Genomic DNA, 23111 nt, shown 5'->3' with positions numbered 1-23111 from the left:
TTAAGTTTTAAGTATGAAGTATATTGCAGTTTATTGCAGCTGGAAAATAAATCGAATAGATTAGATTAATAAGAATTAATGTTAAGAAAGATGTTTAGAAACAATCTAACATAGGCCTTTGGTTTTCATACCTTTGTTTGAATCGTTATATTATATTCTGCACTAAATATTTTAGCCATTTCTTTCAGATGAATGCAAAAATACCTGTCTATTTACGATTGTGACAGGCATGATCGGGGGTGGCATGTTGGCAAGTAGGGCAAGGAGGGAACAGGAACAACACTCAAAGCCCCACTTTTGAATACATTGTGATGACAACATGCCTTACAGATATACAATTAATTATGTCTCAGACAAACATACAGTGGAAGTGACGTGAGCCTTCACTGATCTGCAGGCGGAAGGCAGATTTACCCCCAACTGGGTGTTGTCATACTGAAAAGTGGTTGAAGGGATGTAACCTGTTATATAAATCATAGAGGGATATTATACCTTACAACACTTCTAATAAGAAAACTCCCATTGTTTTCGAGACCTAACGAGTTATAGTGTTTGTGTTTTTGTGATGGCACATTCAAACACTGAGCATTTTTGGGTCAGGATTACATGAAGTTCCATTACCGTGAACATTACAAGACAAATGAACATCGTGAGTTTTGGGATTCATCATCTTTTCAATGAACATCAACAAAAATGTCTAGGCTGCGACCCAAAAAGAATAGATAGATTCCAAGATATAAGGAAACTCATTTTTTTATATGTAGTTATGTGTCAATGTAGCAAACTTGACTCATATCTGTACTTACTTGTCACTTAGTTTAGAAGTAGGGCAGTGGAGCAGGCTGTGCAGTGCCACACACACACAGACACACACACACCCACCCACACACACACACACACACACACACAGACACACACACACACACACACACACACACAGACACACACCAACACAAGGACATCCCCCCCCCCCCCCCCCATTCATAGATGAACACATACACACATCTGCTCCTAAATGCGCTCACTAGCACCCGGTCCTGAGGGTTTGGGGCGGGTGCGCGTTAGCATCAACATCTGGTGAAGGCTCTGCACTCGTGCCTCCCGCTCTCCTTAATGAGGCTCTGAGATGATTATTAGTCCATGTATTAAAGACGGCGGAAACTGAGCGGCTGTGGATCAGGAAATAGTCTGGCTGATGCTTTGTTCCGGCCTTCAAGAGATGGAGGCAAACTTGTAGCACTCCATGGGAGCAAGATTGAAATATATTCTCCGGTTCCTATCACTATCCGTGCTTTGACCTCAAAAATGATGAAGAATGAGTATAAGTTTAATGACAGCAGCCTTGTGGATGACTGAGCAATATTATTAATCACAGATTATTTTTTTTTTTTTTCTGTATATCGTGTGTATTTTTGTTTGACTCTTTAATGGTGCTGTACCATTTCTGCACAAAATCATCTGCGCAGCTGTGTATACAATTGTAAGTGCTGCTATTTTGTTGACTGTTCCCCACTGCACACAACAAAATCCTTTGACAAAACCACGTGTCCCAGACATGACATGTGGTTTTGTCGAAGGATTTATCAACTGTCCATTCTAGCCACTCTGCATCAATCTGTTGTCACAAGGTTGGACAGTACTGGTCCCGATTTGTACTAACAATTCCACGCAGATAAATCCACTGGTTTAGTTGTGTTGTTGTTTTTAAATCTATTGGAATATACCTTTTTAGGGAGCTTTCACCACCTGTGCACTGAGCCAGCCACTAATAAGCTGTTCCTCTGCGTTTATGCTGATGAACATATATAGAGAATTGACTCTTGATACTGCAAATCCCTTTGGTTTGCAGTTGCAGTTATCTCACAATGAAGTATTTTATATAATTAACATACTGAACGTGCACTTCTAATGACACAGGTGTGGTGAGATAACGGCTTTATGGGATGATATCCCATAATGAGCTTGCAGAGTGCTGTGTCATGATAAAAAAAGAATCAGCATTACTTTGGAGAGATTGGACAACGCGCACACCTGCTAATTCTCCCAGAGGACCCGGTGAATCGGCGGTAGTCATCTTGATGTAGTGATAGTGACTATCATTGTGAGAATGATGCAGAACCAGTGGTCTATTGTAATGCAGAAGTATGAATGAGTCCTTGTTTCTTTCTAGCATATTCTGCATATATATAAATGTATATATATATGTATTTATAATTTCACTTTCACTTTAATTTGATTCATATATAAGTCAGAATTTATATATTCAGCTAATCTGTAAATATATGCATGTATTTTCAACCACTGCATCCAATGTCATTACCCTCACTGTTAAACCTGTGTTTATGCAAACTGTGTTTATACACAAATGGTGAGACAACATATTTTATTTTGTCCCTGTACTGTGTCATGACTCAATGACAAAAACACCTTTATAATCTAAATGCATTATAATTGCATCTATAATCAAATCTAATTGACTATACAAAATGTCTATAAAAACATATGAGTTTATGGGAATCGACACACAACATTTAAAAATCAAACACACACACACAGCCACACACAGACACACAGACACACAGACACACACACACACACACACACACACACACACACACACACACACACATACACACACACACACACATACACAAATACACACACACTTTAGATCCTGAGGAGCAGCAATGTCACAGGTGGGAGAGCGAATAGAGTGGAGACATTAAAGTCTCATTAAAGAGCCATTAGTGTGTGTATAATCACAACCTCTAGCTCATTCAGAAAAAATGTATTCAGATCAGAATCGATTTGAGTCAAAATCATATAATTCCAAAGATTCCGGTGGCTGTAAGGTTGGAATTGTTGTGAGGGTCGTCAAGACAATTCGGTTATTACTATTATTATTATATTATACTATAATGAGCCACAATTGGTCCATGAGTCATGTTAACATGGAACGCACATTGCTTTTCTTCCTTCCTACTTGGTTAAATGTAAACCATTTAGAATCATTTGAAACATCATCACAGTAATGAACATCAGGCAAGTCATTAGTATGCTAATAGAAACCAGATTTCCATTTAAAACCACAGAAACCAGTAACATTGGGCCTTACTGGCCAAAAATAAACCATTCTCATTGCATCCTCTTTATCTATGTAATCTCACATTTGCACAGTTTTAATAGTCTGTGTGCCATTTACTCTTACCTTCATAATAGATACAAGACTTTTAATTGCAATGCTCCACAAAGAAACAAGGAAAAGAAACTCAATCAATCAAGTTTGTGCATGTCTGTGGTTTGTGTGTGGATACAGTCTGCATGGCCATCATGTTAACTAACCAAAACACTGCACTGCAAACGTCTCTGATCTGCCACTTCCCTCAAGCCTGGGCCCTTCTTAAACAGAACGGAATAATTATTCAATCTCTCAATCCCTCCTCAAATCAGCACTCGGGGAGATAATGGAAAATGCTCCGTTTGCCCTGCGTAAGTTAATGAGACGACAGCGAAACAAAGGCAGGGGTCAGTTTGACGAGCTCCCTCCAATAGACCCAGCTCTGTTTCCACTAGGGTCAAATGGGAATATTATCCCCCAAACAAAAGCCTGACATAGTCTAAAATTAATCCTTAGATATCAAGTGTGACGAAAACTAGAAAATAAAGTGGAACCGCTTATGTGGGGAATTGTATTGGTTCCATGAAAATAGGTGTGAAATGAACCGTATTGATTTTTGATGAGGGAGAGTGTATCTTGTCCTTTCTTTCCCTGCAACACTGTTCCATGCCATATATTAAGTCAAATCACAAATGAGAAGGATGAGATTACATTCATATTTCCCACACAAATAAAAACATGTTGAAAACAAAGACAAAGGTCTTACAAATAAGAAGATAAAATAATAAAAGTAGTCCAACCCTGTGGTCTCCGCTATCTCGACCAACACATGTTTGCAGAGCCGGTCCCTTAAAGCATAGATTCACCAATGAACCAAAACACGTGTCCATCCATTTCCGTGTCCCCCCAAATCCACCTGGCCACCTCCTTCTCTTTCCTTTTTTTTATTTGGACCGACTGGCCTGTCCTCTGCTGCCCTTGCAGATGTAATGACTCTAATTCCCCGCTGCTAATGACATATGGGTGCCTCACCCTCCCCCCCCCACTGGGACCCTTGTCCTACTTGTTCTGGTGACTTCCATCCCTGCCCCAAGGCTCTTTTGTGTGTGGACTGACTCTGGTTCAGAGACACACTGAATATTTGGGAGTCAAGGGGGGGGGGGAGGGCGAATACCCGCTCAGAAAAATTAGCTCCTCCAGGCTAAACGGGGACCTGCTGCTAAAGAACATAACATTGACCGTGTGTGCGTGTGTCCGTGCGTGTGTGTGTCTGTGTGTTTTTGTATTATCCTATATTATGGCCCCAAGCGGATATATCTTCCCGCATCTGTTCATATATGCATATATATATACAACATGCATTCAGGGCAAAGCGTGCGACCGGGCCCATATACATGTGGCGATGGGGATGCTGGGGTCTGTGGGGGGTCTTAATGGGACGGTGTGTTTGGGCCCTGCTGCTGACGGGGACACTGAGCAGCGAAGGCCTGGTGGCATAATGTCATCGCCCACAGTTCCCTGACGCTCTGTACTGTGGCGGTGAGCCCACATTCGTCCCACGGGCAGAGAGAGAGGAATCACTCAACCGATTTATTAGCCAGCCCCCCCGTCCTCTTCCCTTTCCCCTGTCCCCATGGTCACGTATTCCTCACTCTCCACGCTCTTTCTACATTGCATTGCTTGTGTTGCTACTTTGACTTCCAGAAACTTTCAATGACTTGTCCTTTGCTTGTTTTTTCGTAGACAAATAAATTAATAAAAATGAACATTGTTATTAAATAAACCTGGCTAAATTTATGTTGAAATAATTATACTTGATAAAACGATATGATAGTTGTTAACTTCATGCATTGTTAAAAGGGTTTTCCCCCCATCACCCCCACTAGAAACAAAATGGGTTTGATTAACTGTGGTTTACTTTCCCATCCGTTTTCATAATTGTGCCATCAGACCACACATAAAGTTGCATCATCTTTCCTTTATGTTTGATGCTAAAATTAAAAATTATTTAGCAGAGTATGAACTTCTGTTTTTTTTACTAAAATAAATATTTATTGAATATTGGTATGTCATCCAACAGAGAAAGAATATAGTATTTACCAAGATTTTACAAATGTCCCTGGCAAATCATCCTGTTATTTTTTATTTGTACACACTTTCTCTATTGAAGCACAATTTATTAGAACATAAGAAAATTGTACACCACCGCAGCCAATAATTCTTGTAGTTCCTCTGCAGTATGTTTGCCAAGAAGTGAATCCACATATTTTTACAGTGAGAGTTAGACCATTGATGATGTTCAAGTAGCTCTCTTCTAGGCTGCATGACCGGTTTGGTCTGTGTAAAGTGTTAAAGCAATTGCTTTGTAAGTGATGTATAAAAAGATTTGTGCCATCACCTTAGATGATACCTTAAAGCTAACACTCCATGCGCTTTTAAGTTGAGACTCCCACTGATTGTGTAGGGATCTCATTTCACACATGAACTATCTCTCTTTTCGTTCCCCAGTCTCACTCCCCACCCCTCGATCTTTCTCTCTCTCTCCCACTCCCCACCCCTCTGTCTGACTGCTTCTAATACACACTGTAGTTATCCCATTAACATTAAATGTCTGCTTGCCCAAGGCTACACTAGATGAAAAGGGAAGGAGGAGAGATGGCTACAAGAACATTGAGAATTTGGGAAAAAGAATTACAAAAAGAAAGGGGAGAGAGCGAAGTAACATTTAGAACGACCATAAAGGAAAGAGGAGCAGACAAAACGACACACCATAGTGCCATCACAATAAACAAGGCAAATCTGTATTATACAGCATAATTTCAGTACAAAAGAGAGGAAATTGTGATATCGTGGTGTACCATTTTGATAAGAAGTATGTAGGCCTATATATTTAAATTTAACATGGAAGTTTGAGATGAAAAAGAAAGAAGTCAGGAACAAAAATATTGACAGACAGTAGTAACAGGATCCACCTAACCTGCCACATGTAGGCATCATAAACACATTTGATGGACTGAGACACGCACACACAATTGTAATTGATGTGACAGACAGGCAGGCAGACTGACCGACAAACCAGACCGTTTTTTTTTAAGACATCTCAACTCTGAAGGATTTACATTCTCAATTCAACCCTCTAGCCGTCATCAACACAACATGACATTCAGGTCTCCTAACATCTTCAGATGTTCCACCGCTATATTATGTCAGAGGGACATGGCACGACGGCCTTATACAGGGGGGGAGGGGGGTCCCAGTGCTTGGGGGTAGATTTATCACCGATGGGGGTCTGCCAGTGATGAGGCCGTTTAGTGGGGGTCCCTGCAGTCCTTCACTGATTACAGCCAAACATCTTCCCTAATAGCCTTAACAAGAACAACGCCCCGGGACGACATGGAGGAACGCATGGAAACACGCCACCGCACACATTAACATGCATGTGCACTCACAGGCACTCAGGCACACAGGCACACACACACACACACACACACACACACACACACACACACACACACACACACACACACACACACACACACACACACACACACTCCTCCGGGAGTGGAGATAGTGCTTAGGGCTATTCTATTCACACGGGTCCCTCTCAAAGTCACCTCTCTCTGCTCTCGTCTGTGACAGAAAAAGGAAAAAAAAAACCTGGGAAAAGCTGGTTATTGTTGGGGTGAAACTTCACTTGCCCTCTCCACAAAATTGTCTTTTGTTCTTGTTGGTAGTTTGGTTGGTTTTTTTGGTACCCTAACTCAATTGTGGAGATGGGAGTTTATTATTTGAGTCACGGTTCAAGAGTTTTCTGCCTGCCTGTAGAAACGTAACCTCCAATTTAATTGGTTGATGGAAAATGATGGGAGAGCTGACCCCTTGGAATGGGCGGCCATTTGTTGTCCACAACCCCCAAAATTGGAAGATTCAAAATCCTTGACATCCATGGATGTGTACACTTACTATTTTCATGTGGAACGATTTTCTCACTTTTGGCTTGTTATATGACTACTTTATATGTACATTGATCATTTATATATTATTACATTATTACCGAATTCCAAGCATAATTGCACAATATAATGGATTATATACATCCAATTAAAATATCAGTTGGATTACATATTCCGCTAAATGTACCGCAACAATGTGTTTGACCTATTCCCTGACCTATTTGACTACGGCTCTTGCCGTGCAAATTTGTATTAGAAAGTCTGGTTGAATATTTACATTTGGTGAATAAGAATGGCAGCGCCCCCTGAAGGCCTGTTCACTATTGCACCAAAAGGGTTTCGCCGTGACGTCAGAGGGGGAAGTCATGTGAACCGGTCGCAGAGAGAGAGGAACAACCCACAGAAAGTAAACCAGGAAATCTAGTGTTGATTACAGGAGCTGTCACTTTGGTCTCGGCAGCTCGGCTTTTGTGTTAGACATTTTAAATATATTTAAGTGTAAATTGTACTAACGTAGTCATATCGTATCGCCATGGCTTCGCTTTTCAAGAAGAAGACAGCTGACGGTGAGTTTTGCTCGATTAATAACATGCTAGCTCACTTATTTTTAGCCTGGCTGGGATGCCTTGTTAATCTCATGACAACAGCACATCCAGTTTAACCTGTTCCCTGGCCACGTTCAAAATCCAGTCTCTATCCGTCTTCATGATGGGTTTCATAACCATACATTTGAACCACTTACATTGATAGTCGCGTTCATGGCGGCACTGGAGTCGTGAAATGCTATATATAGTCACAAACACACTATGATGTAGTGTAACTAATTGTAAGACTATAGCTGATGCCCACTGGGTAGCTGTTTTGTGTGGGGTAGCAGGAAGCTTATCAGATAGCTATCTGCTTTCCTGAATGCTAAGTTTACAACATATGTCAATAGGTGGACATTGGGAAAAGTTTATATTCAAGTATGTGGAAGAACTCATTAAAAATAAATATGATAAATACTTTTCTCGTGTGTGTGTGTGTGTGTGTTAGAATTAGAATTTGAATGGGTGTGGGTTGTTAGGAAGTTGGTAGTTCCTAGTGCAGATTTTTAGAAAAAAATAAAGTTAAGCCGCATACAAGTGGTTTACACAAACCACTATCCACTACTTATGGTTATGGCGCTTTGGAGCACCTAGTTATGGTACATGTCAACGTCAATCATATTCAGTGTCATACAGTGATGAAAATACTGATTTATTGAACTAATTTAACTATATTCCAGAGGTAAAAAATAATGAGGGTATTGGTATGCATACATTTGGTCCATAGAGTTGACTTCTATTTTTTGTGAAAATTTAGTCACATTATACTGATACACTCTTACACTTTTAACATGTAATTCAGTCAAAATCCAATCAAATTAAATTGTATCTATTTAGGCAATCAATCTCCCTGCTACATTTTTCATAAGTTCAATTCACAGCATAGAAACCCCACCAAAACCCACCACCACACCCACAAACACACCTCCCATCACTTTTCCCATTCAAGTTTCCCCCGTTGAGAGGCTTACCGCATTATGCCGCCCGCTCAAAGCCGATCCGTTGACGAGTCGTCCAATTCCCTTTCTCCATTTACTCAGTGTCTGGACACGGACACACCTCTCGCCCCCATCTTCTTTGCATATTGCGCCATGGAGGATGGGGGGGTCTATGGAACTCGCCCAGTTTCGTACCATCCGAGGCGTCGGGTTTGAGGGGCGCCGTTAAGAGTTGTGGAGTGGGGGGGGGGGGGGTTAGGATCCCGTGTATTTGTACGATCACACTCATGGTGTCTACGTCACGTAGTACGTATTCAGACTCCATTCTCACAAGTGGTCCAGCCATACGCAGGCGCAGTGGCGGCGTGAGATAGGACACACCTGTGCAGACAGACAGTCCGTTGAGATGTGTTGGCGTTTTGGCTTTTTGGGTCAAGCAAGGCAGCTTTAGCAGTCGTTTGTGTATTTTGACGTTATCTTTCATCACTATTATCTTTTTCCTCAATCAAACATTGTTATGACAATGTTTGATTTTGTTGCCAAACATCATGTTTATTATGGACAATTGTAATGTTTTCCAATGATTATATTACACATTTTATGTGTCTTTATTTTGGTTTTGTGTTTCAAAATTGGCTAATCAACATTTTCGACCGCTTCTGAATGAATTTATACTCTTCAGTGATGTTTCCTTCTAAAGGTTGTCATATTATTTATACATTATACATATCATATTATAACGAACATTTACATTTCTTAATATCATTTATGTCTTCTTTAAGTATACCATCAAACTTATATTTGACAAATGCCTCTGCCCATAATCACTTCAACACAGTTCTTTTGTCTGACTCAAAGTTATTTGAATAATAGGTCACCCAGCTGTGTGTGTGTGTTTGTTGGTGTGTGTGTTCCCCTAGGTTTGAATGTGACACACAGGTAATAATCCGCACAGGGTGTGTTTTATCAGAGAAACTGCTCAAGTATTGCTCATAAAGCACGGTTGAATGAGTGGCTTGGGGACATGCATGAAGTCATGACTTTACTGTATGACTAACAGTAATTGTTTCCTTATCTTCCTATATGCATTATTCTTTGCACATTTATCCGATAGATCTTATACAAAAAAAATCTCCCTCATCTTCAAGTTAATAGAACCTAGCTAGTTTTAAGCAGCAGAGATGATTCACACAATGTGCTTGCTCAAAATGCATAAAGCAATTGATCCTGTTGCATTCCATCTTTTGTCCGTCTGTCTGTCTGTAGACCTCATCAAAGAGCAGACGAAGGAGCTGCGTGGCACTCAGAGGCAAATCACCAGAGACAGAACAGCGCTGGAGAAACAAGAGAAGCAAATGGTAACGCATGCACAAATGCAGACACTCCTACCTCTACGGATAAATGGAACATCCCAAGGCATCCTTCATGTATTTCTACACATTGCATCAATATGTATGCTATATAAAAGCCAGAGTCAAACATTGTCCAAATTCACTTTCTATTCCGGGTATCATCTGTATTGCAATGCAACATGATTCACTCAAAGCTTTCGTGTGTGTGTGTGTGTGTGTGTGTGTGTGTGTGTGTGTGTGTGTGTGTGTGTGTGTGTGTGTGTGTGTGTGTGTGTGTGTGTGTGTGTGTGTGTGTGTGTGTGTGTGTGTGTGTGTGTTGGAGACACGTGTGTATGGACACCAAGCATGCACCCAGGCCCACACACAGAGTGTGACCAATATGCTACATTCAACAATAGAACTGGATATTTCCCATTGCTAAAAGATGAAAAGACCTTTCCTCATTTGCCAGCCCCTCTTTTCTCTGCTGCGTAAAACCAACACCAGACAGGACATAATTATCTCCACAGGGAAGCCAATTCGGCCGCCTTATTACTGCCGTCTGCTAATTAGTCAAATTTTGGTTAAAGCTTTTGGTGTATGTTATCATCTGAATGATAGATTCCAGTGTAAGATATGAGTAGTTCCTTTATCGTACTTCAGCATAATGACTTTCTCCAGACCTCCAGGCAGGCAAGATGAAAAAAAAGTGCACGCAAATGTGCGACCTGCCTGAGGACACCCCTCCCCCCCCCCGCTGCGTTTGAGAAGCGTTTTTCTTGCATCAGCAATAAACCATCTTCTCTCCTTGGGTCAAAGGGAGCACTCAAGCTTTTGGCAGACTCGTCTCAGCTCTCCCGTCAGTGTTTCCGGGCAGAGCTCTATATAAATGTCTCTCCTCCCCAGTGCGTACAGCGAACACCCTATTCTCACTCCATCTACTCCCTGCAGTTTCACTGGACAAGACCATAAACAATGCGCGGCACTCTTCAATCGGTAGCCGATCCCCCAGAGTTCTCGTCTCTTTGGTGTCTTTTCAGCGTTCATATATTCAGGAGTTTATTGGAGCTGGACTTATCTTTTTTTTCTCGTCTTTCAGGGGAATAGTTTTCACTGCTAGATATCGTTTAGTGTCTCTCCGGTTGTGCTTAGTACGCAGTGATGGGACAAGCCTGAAGCATTGTGTGTGTGTGTGTGTGTGTGTGTGTGTGTGTGTGTGTGTGTGTGTGTGTGTGTGTGTGTGTGTGTGTGTGTGTGTGTGTGTGTAAAGAGACAAATGTAATTTTTGCTGTTGCTGCGGTCTGAGGTCTGGCCAGCCTCATGGTAGCCTGCAGCCATGCTCACCTCTCTAGGGAAACGCACACATAGACATACACACACACACTCTCTGGGGGCACCAATATGTTTAGCAATGTTTACTAGATCTAAAAGGATGCACTTGCCGTTGTGGACACATATTGGTTGTTTGTTTAGTTATACACAATGTCAATAGACCAGGCCCCTGAATTATTTGGATGACTTAATGTTAACCTACAAGCTGAATGTGTTTAATGGATGTTTCCTGCCATCTAAAGGTTACAAATGATCTAATAGTGTAGAGGTGTATTATCTTCAAGTGTCCAATGTGAAAAAGGAGCATCATAACATCAAAGTACCAGCATTGGTGTTGGTAATGTGTATTACACTATGGACCTTTCTGATGTATGACACAGTATGTCAACTAAACGCTAACCCAAATCTAGGAAGCAGAGATCAAGAAAATGGCCAAGAGTGGAAACCGCGAGGCATGCAAGATTCTGGCCAAGCAGCTGGTCCAGCTAAGGAAGCAGAAGAACCGGACGTACGCCGTCAGCTCCAAGGTGACCTCCATGTCAACGCAGGCCAAGGTCATGAACTCCCAAATGAAGATGGCAGGCGCTATGGCCACCACCGCAAAGGTAAGTGAACGCTCCACTGGTTCTGTGGTTAGGGCTAGTGTCCACGTTTTTGATTGCAGGCAGGTTAATGTAACCATCTGTTTTTAGTTTAAAGGACCAAAAAGTAATAGGGTTTGCCTTTTTGTAATGGTAGAGAGTTTCAAGGATTTCGATCATTCCTTTGTGTGCAAATTCCAAAACTTTCTCTTCATCAGGCCATTGTTCACTACTGCTGCTGTTTCTCACTCGAGGCAGGACAGATCTTGTCTGACTTCAAAGAAAAATAATTACCTTTTTATCTTTTTTGGCGGAAAAATATAGTGATTTACAAAGAGTTAAATGGGCACCACCAGGCAGATTGGGTAACCTAGTTGTAAAAACTCCTCTGAGACACTTCTAATTAGTCTTCTAATGTCTCTAGAAAGAGTCTCTTCCCACCCATGGGGCATTGAGTTATGGGCAACGGGAGAGTTATTATTGTTGTTACTAGGGTTTGGAAATATTGGCCATGGCATCATGTCATAAATATCGCTGTGAATATTTAACTTGTTTTCTATTGTGTGACCGGGTCCATGTCTTTTAAGCCTATTCTTATATTACTCCTGTTTGCCCATAGCTTACCAAAGATGGATGTAGCGAGGAAGGAATCTAGCTGTTGATCAAACGTTGCCTTGTCAAATCCCATTAGGCTCCTGGTTAATGGCCTATGAAGAGCTGCAACACACATCTTCATCTCCACCTCAGTTTGTTAATTTTCTGATTAAAATTGACTAGTGTTAGGTACTTTAGGTTAGAGCAATGCATTAAGAAGACCAGAACCAGCATTCACTGGCTGGATAACCAAGGCAATGAACGGCAAACACAAAGGAACACTATCTGACTCCAGGAATGGTGAAAGATTCACTGCCATGTGACGTGCTCACCGGCTGCCAAACAATCAATAATGGTATCCAATTGTGTGTGTGTGTGTGTGGATTTGTGCAGACGATGCAGGCTGTGAATAAGAAGATGGATCCACAGAAGACCCTGAAGACCATGCAGGACTTCCAGAAAGAAAACATGAAGATGGGCATGACCGAGGAAATGAGTAAGGACACACACACACGCACTCACACACACACACACACACACACACACACACACACACACACACACACACACACACACACACACACACACACACACACACACACACACACACACACACACACACACACACACACACACAGCGGCAGGCAGCATTTTTCAAAAAACAGCGCCAACGGTAGGTAAACTCCAACTCTCAGTTCATTGGCCTCTGCTCATTGACCTGTTTTCCCGCCCACCCCTTCCTCTGTCCCTCGAAAGTCAACGACACATTGGACGAGATCTTCGATGCCTCCGGCGACGAAGAAGAATCTCAGGACATTGTCAACCAGGTGCTGGATGAGATCGGCATCGAGATCTCAGGAAAGGTGAGGAAAACGACCGGTCTGGTCTCACTATGGGTCGGACCAGCAGGAGGCAACCCCTGCGCTGCCGTCTCTCTACGCTCTTTTACCTTTCAGTTTCATCTCAGACAAATTTTTCCATCCTCTATAGTGTATTTTCATATCTCGTAGTGTCCCATTCCCTCAGCCACAGCGCGTGTTGACATTTGGCATTGGGTGGTGCAACGCCTCCTATCAACTAATCAATAGGACCCGCTGGACAGCACTTTGTTGTGTGTGAGGCAGAGCTGACGTTATACTTACGGATGCTACTCCAACTCACGCAGGTTAACACGAGCGGGACTCACGTTAGTTTGCGTCACGCAGTTGCACAGCCAGTTAGACTTGAACTACACTGCTGTTGAGTTTTTTGAATACTGAAATTCTCCGGGCTGCAAACTGGTGGGGGGTGGGAGGAGGGGGGGACTCAATCTTACACATTGCGACTTTAAGAGCAGGCCATGAAGCACACATCATCACAACTAGACTTAAGCTCTTAAAAAGTAAAACAAATGTAAAGTATGAATGCCTATCTATTTAATAAGCCAAGAGCAGTTTGGAACAAGAGTGCTTGTATCCGCTTGTTATTATTCCCGGTGCCTTGAAAGCGCTACCAGAGGGAACGGATGTAGTCTCTGTGAATAGGATGGTCACAAACTCAGCGGGGAAGATGGACAATATAAGACAAACAGCCACATGTCGTTCCCCAAATGGCTTCCCCACTCTGGCAGCTGCCACAGCCCTAAGCCCTGTCTGTGTCTATAGGGCAGCCCCACACTGGCCATCTGTTGTCAGTCTTGCGCCACCTGGAGGCCTCTACGGGTCATTACCCTTCACAATAGGTAGCCATACATAACAAAATAGCTGGAAAGCAAAGTCTTCAAAACACCCCCAAAAGGATAGTAATAGTATAATTCATCAAATGTTCACGCCGACTGCCTTCTGATTATGAGGCACGCTACTGGTGTTGTTATTCAGCTGTAACATGTGTAAAGGCTACACACCACATGTGTGCATTTTGAAATGGACCTATCCAATACGTTGATTTATCCCTGAAGCAAGATTTCCTATTTTTTCCCAGTTGTATAAAATGTGTAGCAGATTGGGCCAGCCACACATTTAGCAAACCCGGATAAAAGTAGATTTTGACAACCCCTTAAGGGCTAAACCTGTGAGTGTGTGTCGGTGCGGTGTGTAGTTTACTTGGACCTGATGGTATTTGTTGTGTATATTTTGTGTTGAAGATGGTAAGAGCCCCAGCAGCTGGGAGGAGCCTCCCAGAAGCCGCCTCCTCCAAACCGGACACCATCTCAGACGAGGAGATCGAGAGACAGCTCAGAGCTCTGGGAGTCGACTAACACACACACAAGCCCACACACACGCAAGCACACACACACAAGCACACACACACAAGCACACACACATGTGCATGCACATATCTTCCCAAACAAACAAAGGAGAAATGTACCGCTTACCACACACACACACACACACACACACACACACACACACACACACACACACATACACATACAGGGTCATATTGCCTTAGACATTGGAGGAGAACATATGATTTTGTTTTATGCAAAACAATATTTATAATGACCTAGTCCAAGCCTGAATGTGAACCAAATGCAGGTGTTGAACTAGACCATGAAAAGGCCCTTCTCCAATTGTCTGTGTTCAAATAAAGGTCAACTTTTCTTTGATTCATACATTCTCATAGATATACATTTTTGGCAAATTTTCCAAATTTCGGTCAAATGAGAGATTACGTTCTCTGGTTTGATAGGGATGAACATATGATGCGATATGATGTTTTCTCATTTAAACTTCTAAATCTAAGTATCATTACCCCTACTGAAGTGACCTTTTTAATGTCCATGCCTCAGTATGTAGCGTTGCAAACCCAAAATATATAGTCTGAAAACCCCTAACAACTGCTGTTTCTAACCATCCTTAGGTACGCTACTATAACCAAAGGAGTTGAAATTACTCTTGACATAGGCTAGTGTGAGAACTAAAGACATCAATGCCCTAGGGCTAAGGGTAAGGGCTTTGCACAACAATATTATTATTTATAGATCGATAGATAGATTAATATGGGTAAATCGGGTGGTAAACCAACACATTGATTTTAGGTTTTTTTCACCATCTTGTCCAAACACTAATCTTACAATTTGTTGTAATTATTTACTTGGAAGTAGTAGTTAAAAACAAACAGTTTCCTGCTACTGACATGTAGGACAAAGTCGTTATTACTTAGAAATGCGTTTTTATTCTCCAAAATAATTGGTCAAGTGATTTGTCTCCATTTGTATAATTGAGTCAAACGCAGGTGTCTCTTATAACACTAATTATGGGTCTGCTCATTTAACATACAAGGGCGGAGGTAGTATACTTTTATCTTCCCTAGTGGGGTCTCTACCTGTGCCCTGGTACATAAAGGAAGCAGCCCACCTAATTAGTGTTATTAGCGACACCTGTGTGGGACCTACGATGACCGCTCTCAGGCATTATCGTTGATATGATCTCTTCACTGCGTCATATGTTGACGCAGTGAAGCCTTCTTCGCTCCTACTCAACACGACCCCAATGAAAGCAGTGAGCCAGAAGTGTACCTCTTAAAATGACACTGTGATTCAGGAGATTTGCTCTTATCAGTCCTAGCTTTTTCTTCTTCCTTTTTTGTTATTTTTTCGCTTTTAGCCTCCTGGAAAAAAAAGAAGTTTTTTTTTGGATGGTATATAATTAGGAAATGGTTTCACATACAAGAAATACATAGATATGGGTGTTCCTCAATTCCCTGGGATGTTGCTTTCGTTTATTTATTTTTCTTTTGCCAAATTCAACGATGATGAGACTGCATGTGTCTGGCGTTGTCCATTGTATATTGGATTCTGTACATTATAAGCCTCAAGGACATCACTGCCGTCCCCCAAACTGTTGTGTAGCAGAAGGGACTACTGCAGTAATAGCGCAGACCTTATGTTGAAACTGGAAACAGCTGGGGGGGGCTGTCATGATTCTAATGTAACTATCATTATATTATTTGTATTTTTCCTTCCTTGTAAACTACTGTATGTACGGTCCTATGCCATTGTACAGTGACTCTATTAAGGGTTTATGGCTTTTATAAAGAATAAAACTTCTTCATGTACCATTTGCTGGTCTGTCCTTTCTTGTCGCTGTACTGTAAGTCGCTGCGGTAGCTACCAGTGATGTGCATGTTTCCCCAGTGGGGCCTGTACCTCCTGCAGCACCTCAATACGATACCCTTGTATTAATACCCATGAGGACTATCATTCTGTGCATTAACCCATCCTATGTTAGGAGCTATGAGCAATGGGCTGCCTGCCTCACAAAAGCAGCACCCAGGAACCAACTCCACGGGGTCGTGCCCTGGCCTTGCTTATGCAGGCCAGGAGTGTTAACGTGCATGTTTTTGTGGTTGTTTGTTCTACAGATGCATCACAGTGTGTGTCTGACTTTGTGTCTCCCCCATTTTTATTAAGGAAACATTATTAATGTATGATACCTCAGTGATAACGGCTCATATGGGAATGTCCCATAAAAATATCTCCTTTCTTTAATGCATTTATTCATGGGTACCTTCAAGACGTGCACAGGGAGAACACGGTTGAATTGAATTCTTCATCATCCAACATTTTTATTTTTTATTAAATCATCATGACATGGACCTCCACAAATATATCTATGCACTTGCTTTATGAGGGAAATCTACAGAGGGATAAAAAAGAAAATGCAACGCATACAAAAAAAGCATTGTTGGTGTTCACAGATGAACGGGAAAACGAGTTCTGCCAAGAAGGACACGACACTGGTCTCTCGTTGTATTGTATTGTATAGCGTTGTGACATGTGGCTCGAATCAATCAAATCAAAATCCAGGTCAGACATACCTGACTGTCTGCTCTAATCTCTGTCTTGTCGTCGTGGCAACAAATCATGTATCGTGTATTTAGATCTCTCCTGTCAAGCGTGGCAGAACATTCCCTCAGATCACCAGCCCACTTCAATCAATCAGTCAATAAATACAAGAAAGCGCACAATAGGATTGGTCCAATGCAATATATTACATATCAAATAAATAGATTGTCATAGCGTACATCCGATTTTTTTTCTGAGAACAATTCCAAGCTTCTTCAAAAGAGCATAATAGGCACTTGATATAAAATACACTACACTTGTATTTTCTTTTTCAATTATTCGTAAAGAGGTAGCCTTGGAACTTCTGAATCACAAAGTTAAACAGGAGTGTAAATCTGTTAGGATAAAAATATCAAGTACAAGATTAAATAGTAAAATATATTATGTCAAAGATACATCAAAATCATAAAGGCATAGAATATTGTATATCGTTCACTTCTTTCTAACAAGTAGTAGCCTAGCTTCTCAAATGTTGGTTTAAACACTGGTTTGACATAGTATTTGTAGTATTTGATAAAGGCACAACGGTACAGCATTGCCATATGTGGGTGTTTGGTGCCACCACCTGGTTACCTGCTATCATTTCAGATTAAATGTATATTTTGCATACACATTCAGAAAACTAAAAGCATTGAAGGAGTCTTTCTTTACATAATTACATCTTACAATAGGCCTACCAAACATATAGAGAGTATTTTAAACATGACGGCCGCAAACACGGCGGCCTCAGATGAGGTTATTAGCTGCTGTTTAAAAACAATAGGGAGGGAGAGTGAAGTGGCGCCCCCTGCTGATTACGTTGCGATTCTCGGGTGAATTGCTTTGACGTGTTGCTACCTACAGCCTTGGCTCTCTCTAGACAGGTAGCAGCTAAGATGGAGGCTCGTCTTCACTCGCTTCTCCCGTTGCCGGCGGTTACAGAACCACACGCGGACGACCTCCTTCTCCAGGTGCAGTCCCTCGGCCATGCGCAGGATCTCCTGTGACGAGGGCTTGCTCTTTTCCATGAAGCTGCGCTCCAAGGCCTCCTTCGCTCCCATACTAGGAGAGAGAAGTGGATGATTGGAGTGTGTGTGAGTGTGTGTGTGTGTGTGTGTGTGTGTGTGTGTGTGTGTGTGTGTGTGTGTGTGTGGAGGGGGGGGGGGGGGGGGGGGGGGGGGTGGGGGGGGGGGGGGGGGGGGGGCAGGTAGGGGGGGAGAGTTGGTGAGAACAAAGCGAGACCCTTCATTATACCATCATTTTATTGCATCATGTCATTATATGACCAGATTTCAACATCTCATCTCATCAGACATGTTATTATACCGCAACGGTTGTTACCTGATAGTGGTTCTGCGCTTCCTCCTGCGTTCATTCATGCCCATCTTCTCATTATATAAGGCTAGAGGAGGTATGGAAAACACACAAAAAAAACCGACAATCATTCATATTCAATTACGTGCGTGTGTGCGTGTGTGCATGTGTGTGTGTGTGTGTGTGTGTGTGTGTGTATGTGTATGCGTGCGTGAATGTGTGTGTGCACATGTGTGTGTGTGTGGGTTTCCCTCACCACCAGCCTGTTCGGCCTCCAACAGCCATTTAGCCAGAATGGCCTTCAGCTTGCAAGCGTTCTTGAAGCTGAGCTGGAGGTTCTCGAAGCGACAGATGGTGGTCTGACTGAACTCAGAGCCGTGCACAGCTGCCAGAGCCTCACCCACGTTGGTCTGGGTGTATCCTGCGTGCGCGCACACGCACATACGTACAAACACACACACACACACACAATAACATTATTACATAATCACATTGAGTGGGCGACAACTCCCATTAATAATTAATTAATTCATTTATTTTTGTACATTTTTCTTTCTTCTTTTTTTTACATTATTGCACTCAGCTGATCTTTTTTTTGTCAAATACATTACATGCAAAACTGACCCTGCAAAACTGGCATATAAAGACTCTTGGAATATACAGTGGGGCAAAAAAGTATTTAGTCAGCCACCAATTGTGCAAGTTCTCCCACTTAAAAAGACGAGAGAGGCCTGTAATTTTCATCATAGGTAAACCTCAGCTATGAGAGACAAAATTAAAAAAATAAATCCAGAAAATCACATTGTCTGATTTTTTAAGAATTTATTTACAAATTATGGTGGAAAATAAGTATTTGGTCACCTACAAACCAGCAAGATTTCTGGCTGTCACAGACCTGTAACTTCTTCTTCTTTAAGAGGCTATTTACCTGTATTAATGGCACCTGTTTGAACTTCTTATCAGTATAAAAGTTACCTGTCCACAACCTCAAACAGTCACACTCCAAACTCCACTATGGCCAAAACCAAAGAGCTGTCAAATGACACCAGAAACACAATTGTAGACCTGCACCAGGCTGGGAAGTCTGAATCTGCAATAGGTAAGCAGCTTGGTGTGAAGAAATCAACTGTGGGAGCAATTATTAGGAAATGGAATACATACAAGACCACTGATAATCTCCCTCGATCTGGGGCTCCACGTAAGATCTCACCCTGTGGGGTCAAAATGATCACAAGAACGGTGAACAAAAATCCCAGAACCACACGGGGGGACCTAGTGAATTACCTCCAGAGAGATGGGACCAAAGTAACAAAGCCTACCATCACTAACACACTACGCCGCCAGGGACTCAAATCCTGCAGTGCCAGACGTGTCCCCCTGCTAAAGCCAGTGCATGTCCGGGCCCGTTTGAAGTTTGCTAGAGAGCATTTGGATGATCCAGAACAGGATTGGGAGAATGTCATATGGTCAGATGAAACCAAAATAGAACTTTTTGGTAAAAACTCAACTCGTCGTGTTTGGAGGAGAAAGAATGCTGAGTTGCATCCAAAGAAAACCATACCTACAGTGAAGCATGGGGGTGGAAACATCATGCTTTGGGGCTTTTCTGCCAAGGGACCAGGACGTCTGATCCGTGTGACGGAAAGAATGAATGGGGCCATGTATCGTGAGATTTTGAGTGAAAACCTCCTTCCATCAGCAAGGCCACTGAAGATGAAACGTGGCTGGGTCTTTCAGCATGACAATGACCTGAGGTGAGCTGAGGTATACCTATGATGAAAATTACAGGCCTCTCTCATCTTTTTAAGTGGGAGAACTTGCACAATTGGTGGCTGACTAAATACTTTTTTGCCCCACTGTATTTCCATTCTGATCAACACTGACTTGGTGATCAGAATCCCAAAATGACTTCCAAGTGGGCTAATTTAAAACTTCTAACTTAAATAAAAGTTAGGATGAGGTAATGCTCACAATCACACACACACACACAAACACACACACACACACACACACACACACACACACACACACACACACACAGCCACACACACACACACACACACACACTCACACACACACACACACACACACACACACACACACACACACACACACAGAGGCTAGAAATGGTATACTACATTTGGTACACACATCGGTCTGTCATAGGAAACACAACACCACTTATAGTAATGTGCAAAGTAATAACACTTAACACACATGCATGTTGTTAACATTCAATCGTACGTACCCAGTTTGATCCTGCGCAGCTTGAAGTCATTGGCAAACCTCTCCAGCTCTCTGATCTGGGGCGAGTCCACAGTGGGGTGTTCTTCAGGGGGCCTGGAACTGGTTCTTCTTTGGAGGTCTGCACAGGCCTTCACGTCCCCCAGGAGGGAGATCGGACCCTGCAGCTCGTCTGAGAGCAAGGCTGGCGGCAGGGAGGGGAAACCGTGGTTCAAGGTGCAAGAGCCGCTGCTCAGACCACCATGTTCTGGGAACTTATACAAGCAAGGAGCTAGGGAACCTACACAGAGGGACACACAGGATGGTGCCTTGTCAATAGATGGCATAGGAATGCATCTGCTAACCAGGTGAAATCATTCTGCTTATTTTAAATCAAATAATCAGATATACAGGTCAAATAATTCTGAACATTTTAACAAAAAAAATTGTATGAATATTGACAAATTAATTAGAGATTAGAACCAAATGGTGAATGTGTGGTTCATTGAATACAGCTAGCATACAGCTAAATGTTAATGGTTAAATAAGAACATTGAGTGATTCTTGTTTTAAGAAAGGTGGAGGTAGAATGAAGAGGAGGACTAGAAGAAACAAATAAACCCTGGTCCCAAAACAGGTTCCCAAATCAGAGGGAAGAGCTGGGATAATTGTGGTGAATATAGCAATTTGTAAGAGATGTAGACAGGCCTCCCCCAGTGCTTTTATTGAATTTAAAGTAAAGTCACACCACTCTCGGTCTTTGAACCGGTATCAGGATCTGGGAAAGCTACATTAAACATCAAGCTACATTTAATCGGTTCTGCTCCGCTTTGACCTGGGATTCCTCTCCCCACTTGTGTGATAGCGCCCTCTTGTGGTTGATGTACTGTAAGTGCGTCCGCTGTATGGTCAATAACAAACAATGAATACAAATACTTTCAATAATTATTAAAAGCTTTCGGAGGTACTTGTCATAACACCCGAGCAGAAATATATTAATATTGAGACGATTGTATTAGATGTTGTTTGAAACCACATTTTCACTTCTTTCATATTTTTTTATATGAGTCCCTCTATCACATTTTGTACCATTTTAATGCACTACGCTTACTGATGTGTTCAATATTGTGCTTACATGAAAAGAGAGGTGTGAAATAAAGTCAGACACTAAGTCAGAAAGAGTGTGAAATCAGTGCGTCAGAGAGAGAGGTGTGAGAGAGATATATAGAATGAGAGAGAAGAGAGATATAGCTAGAGAGTTAAGAGATAGAGAAGGAGAGAGAGAAGAGACAAAGAGAGGGGGAGGAGGGATAAAGGAATGATAGAGAATAGAGACATAGATAAAGAAAGAGAAGAGAGGTATAGAAAGACAGAGAGAGAGAGAGAGAGAGAGAGAGAGAGAGTTTACCTTGTAGTGTATTTGCTCCGCTAACCATGTTAGGATGAGGGACACTGCAGGTCTGTAATATTCGGGTCTGGGAAATACTGGCTGAGAGCATCTCCTGTGCTGAATATAAACCATAGTCATGATCACCTTCATCACTGTGTCACCAATATCCGCATTCATGCATTTGATTTGGATCCATTTTTTTAACTCATCAAATCCCCCATGCCAATATAATTAATAACATCCTTATTATTATGTCTCACGAGTGCTTGGATGTCATCGTCTATGGGTAATGTTCCTTGGAACCCACGCCACCATCATTATAAAAATGAATCTCCATTATCACATCATCATCATCATCATCATTATCATCATTATCCTCTTCATCAACGTCACCACCACCATCACCATCACCAAGTCACCTGCCATCATGCCGTAGGTGGCCTGCTGGTTGCCATAGTGACACGGGGTTACGGGGTAGTGCAGGGCAGGGGGTCCGTTGCTAAGAGCGTTGCCGAGGGCGGAGGTGGCGAGGTGCATGTGGGAGTGCTTGGAGGACTGCACCAGGGACAGGCCAGAGGGTACTTTTGGGGGTTCACGGATGGTACGGGGGGGGGGGGGGCAGAAAGAGAGAGGCATGAGAGGGCTGAAGTAGCAAGTGTATGTGTTTACTTTATAGCGCCTGCCACAAATGTAAACAATGGCAAAAAATGACTTCTGTCTTTCGGAATCAACATAACTCCATACCAGTACTTTACAAAATGTCCTTTCCCAAAGACCATACAGCTATTTTGCTATTGTTTACATCTGCATACTTGTTTCTGCATAAAAAGGTACAACAAAGTGATTTCCACCAATGATACGGGTAACAGATGTTTCAGGCCGGGACAGACGGTGACAATAGTTTGCTCACAGAGAACGGTATCATCATTAGGTTACTGTGTGT

General features: G+C 42.2%; 2 protein-coding genes across 2 annotated transcripts in view; one reads left to right on the top strand and one right to left on the bottom strand.

Moving 5' to 3' along the window:
- The first annotated feature begins 7477 nt into the window (after nucleotides 1-7477).
- Nucleotides 7478-16475, top strand: chmp2ba (charged multivesicular body protein 2Ba). Its single transcript, XM_079731346.1, has 6 exons — nucleotides 7478-7637; nucleotides 9863-9954; nucleotides 11670-11864; nucleotides 12828-12930; nucleotides 13191-13297; nucleotides 14557-16475. Exons 1-6 carry the CDS (start codon nucleotides 7604-7606, stop codon nucleotides 14668-14670), a joined length of 645 nt encoding a protein of 214 aa, XP_079587472.1. The 5' UTR covers nucleotides 7478-7603; the 3' UTR covers nucleotides 14671-16475.
- A 1620-nt stretch (nucleotides 16476-18095) lies between these two features.
- Nucleotides 18096-23111, bottom strand: part of pou1f1 (POU class 1 homeobox 1) — a gene marked incomplete at both ends in the record, with an annotated part of 6222 nt that continues 1206 nt past the window's right edge. Inside the window, 6 exons of the mRNA XM_079733821.1 lie at nucleotides 18096-18303; nucleotides 18583-18643; nucleotides 18812-18976; nucleotides 20804-21079; nucleotides 22187-22285; nucleotides 22588-22749. Of these exons, the coding sequence (XP_079589947.1) occupies nucleotides 18096-18303; nucleotides 18583-18643; nucleotides 18812-18976; nucleotides 20804-21079; nucleotides 22187-22285; nucleotides 22588-22749 (971 nt within the window). The remainder of the gene's footprint in view (nucleotides 18304-18582; nucleotides 18644-18811; nucleotides 18977-20803; nucleotides 21080-22186; nucleotides 22286-22587; nucleotides 22750-23111) is intronic.

This window comes from Pollachius pollachius (assembly GCF_949987615.1).
Source record: "Pollachius pollachius genome assembly, chromosome: 3".
NCBI lineage: Eukaryota > Metazoa > Chordata > Actinopteri > Gadiformes > Gadidae > Pollachius > Pollachius pollachius.
Note: the sequence above shows the minus strand (reverse complement) of the source record. Positions and strands in the feature narration are given on the sequence as shown.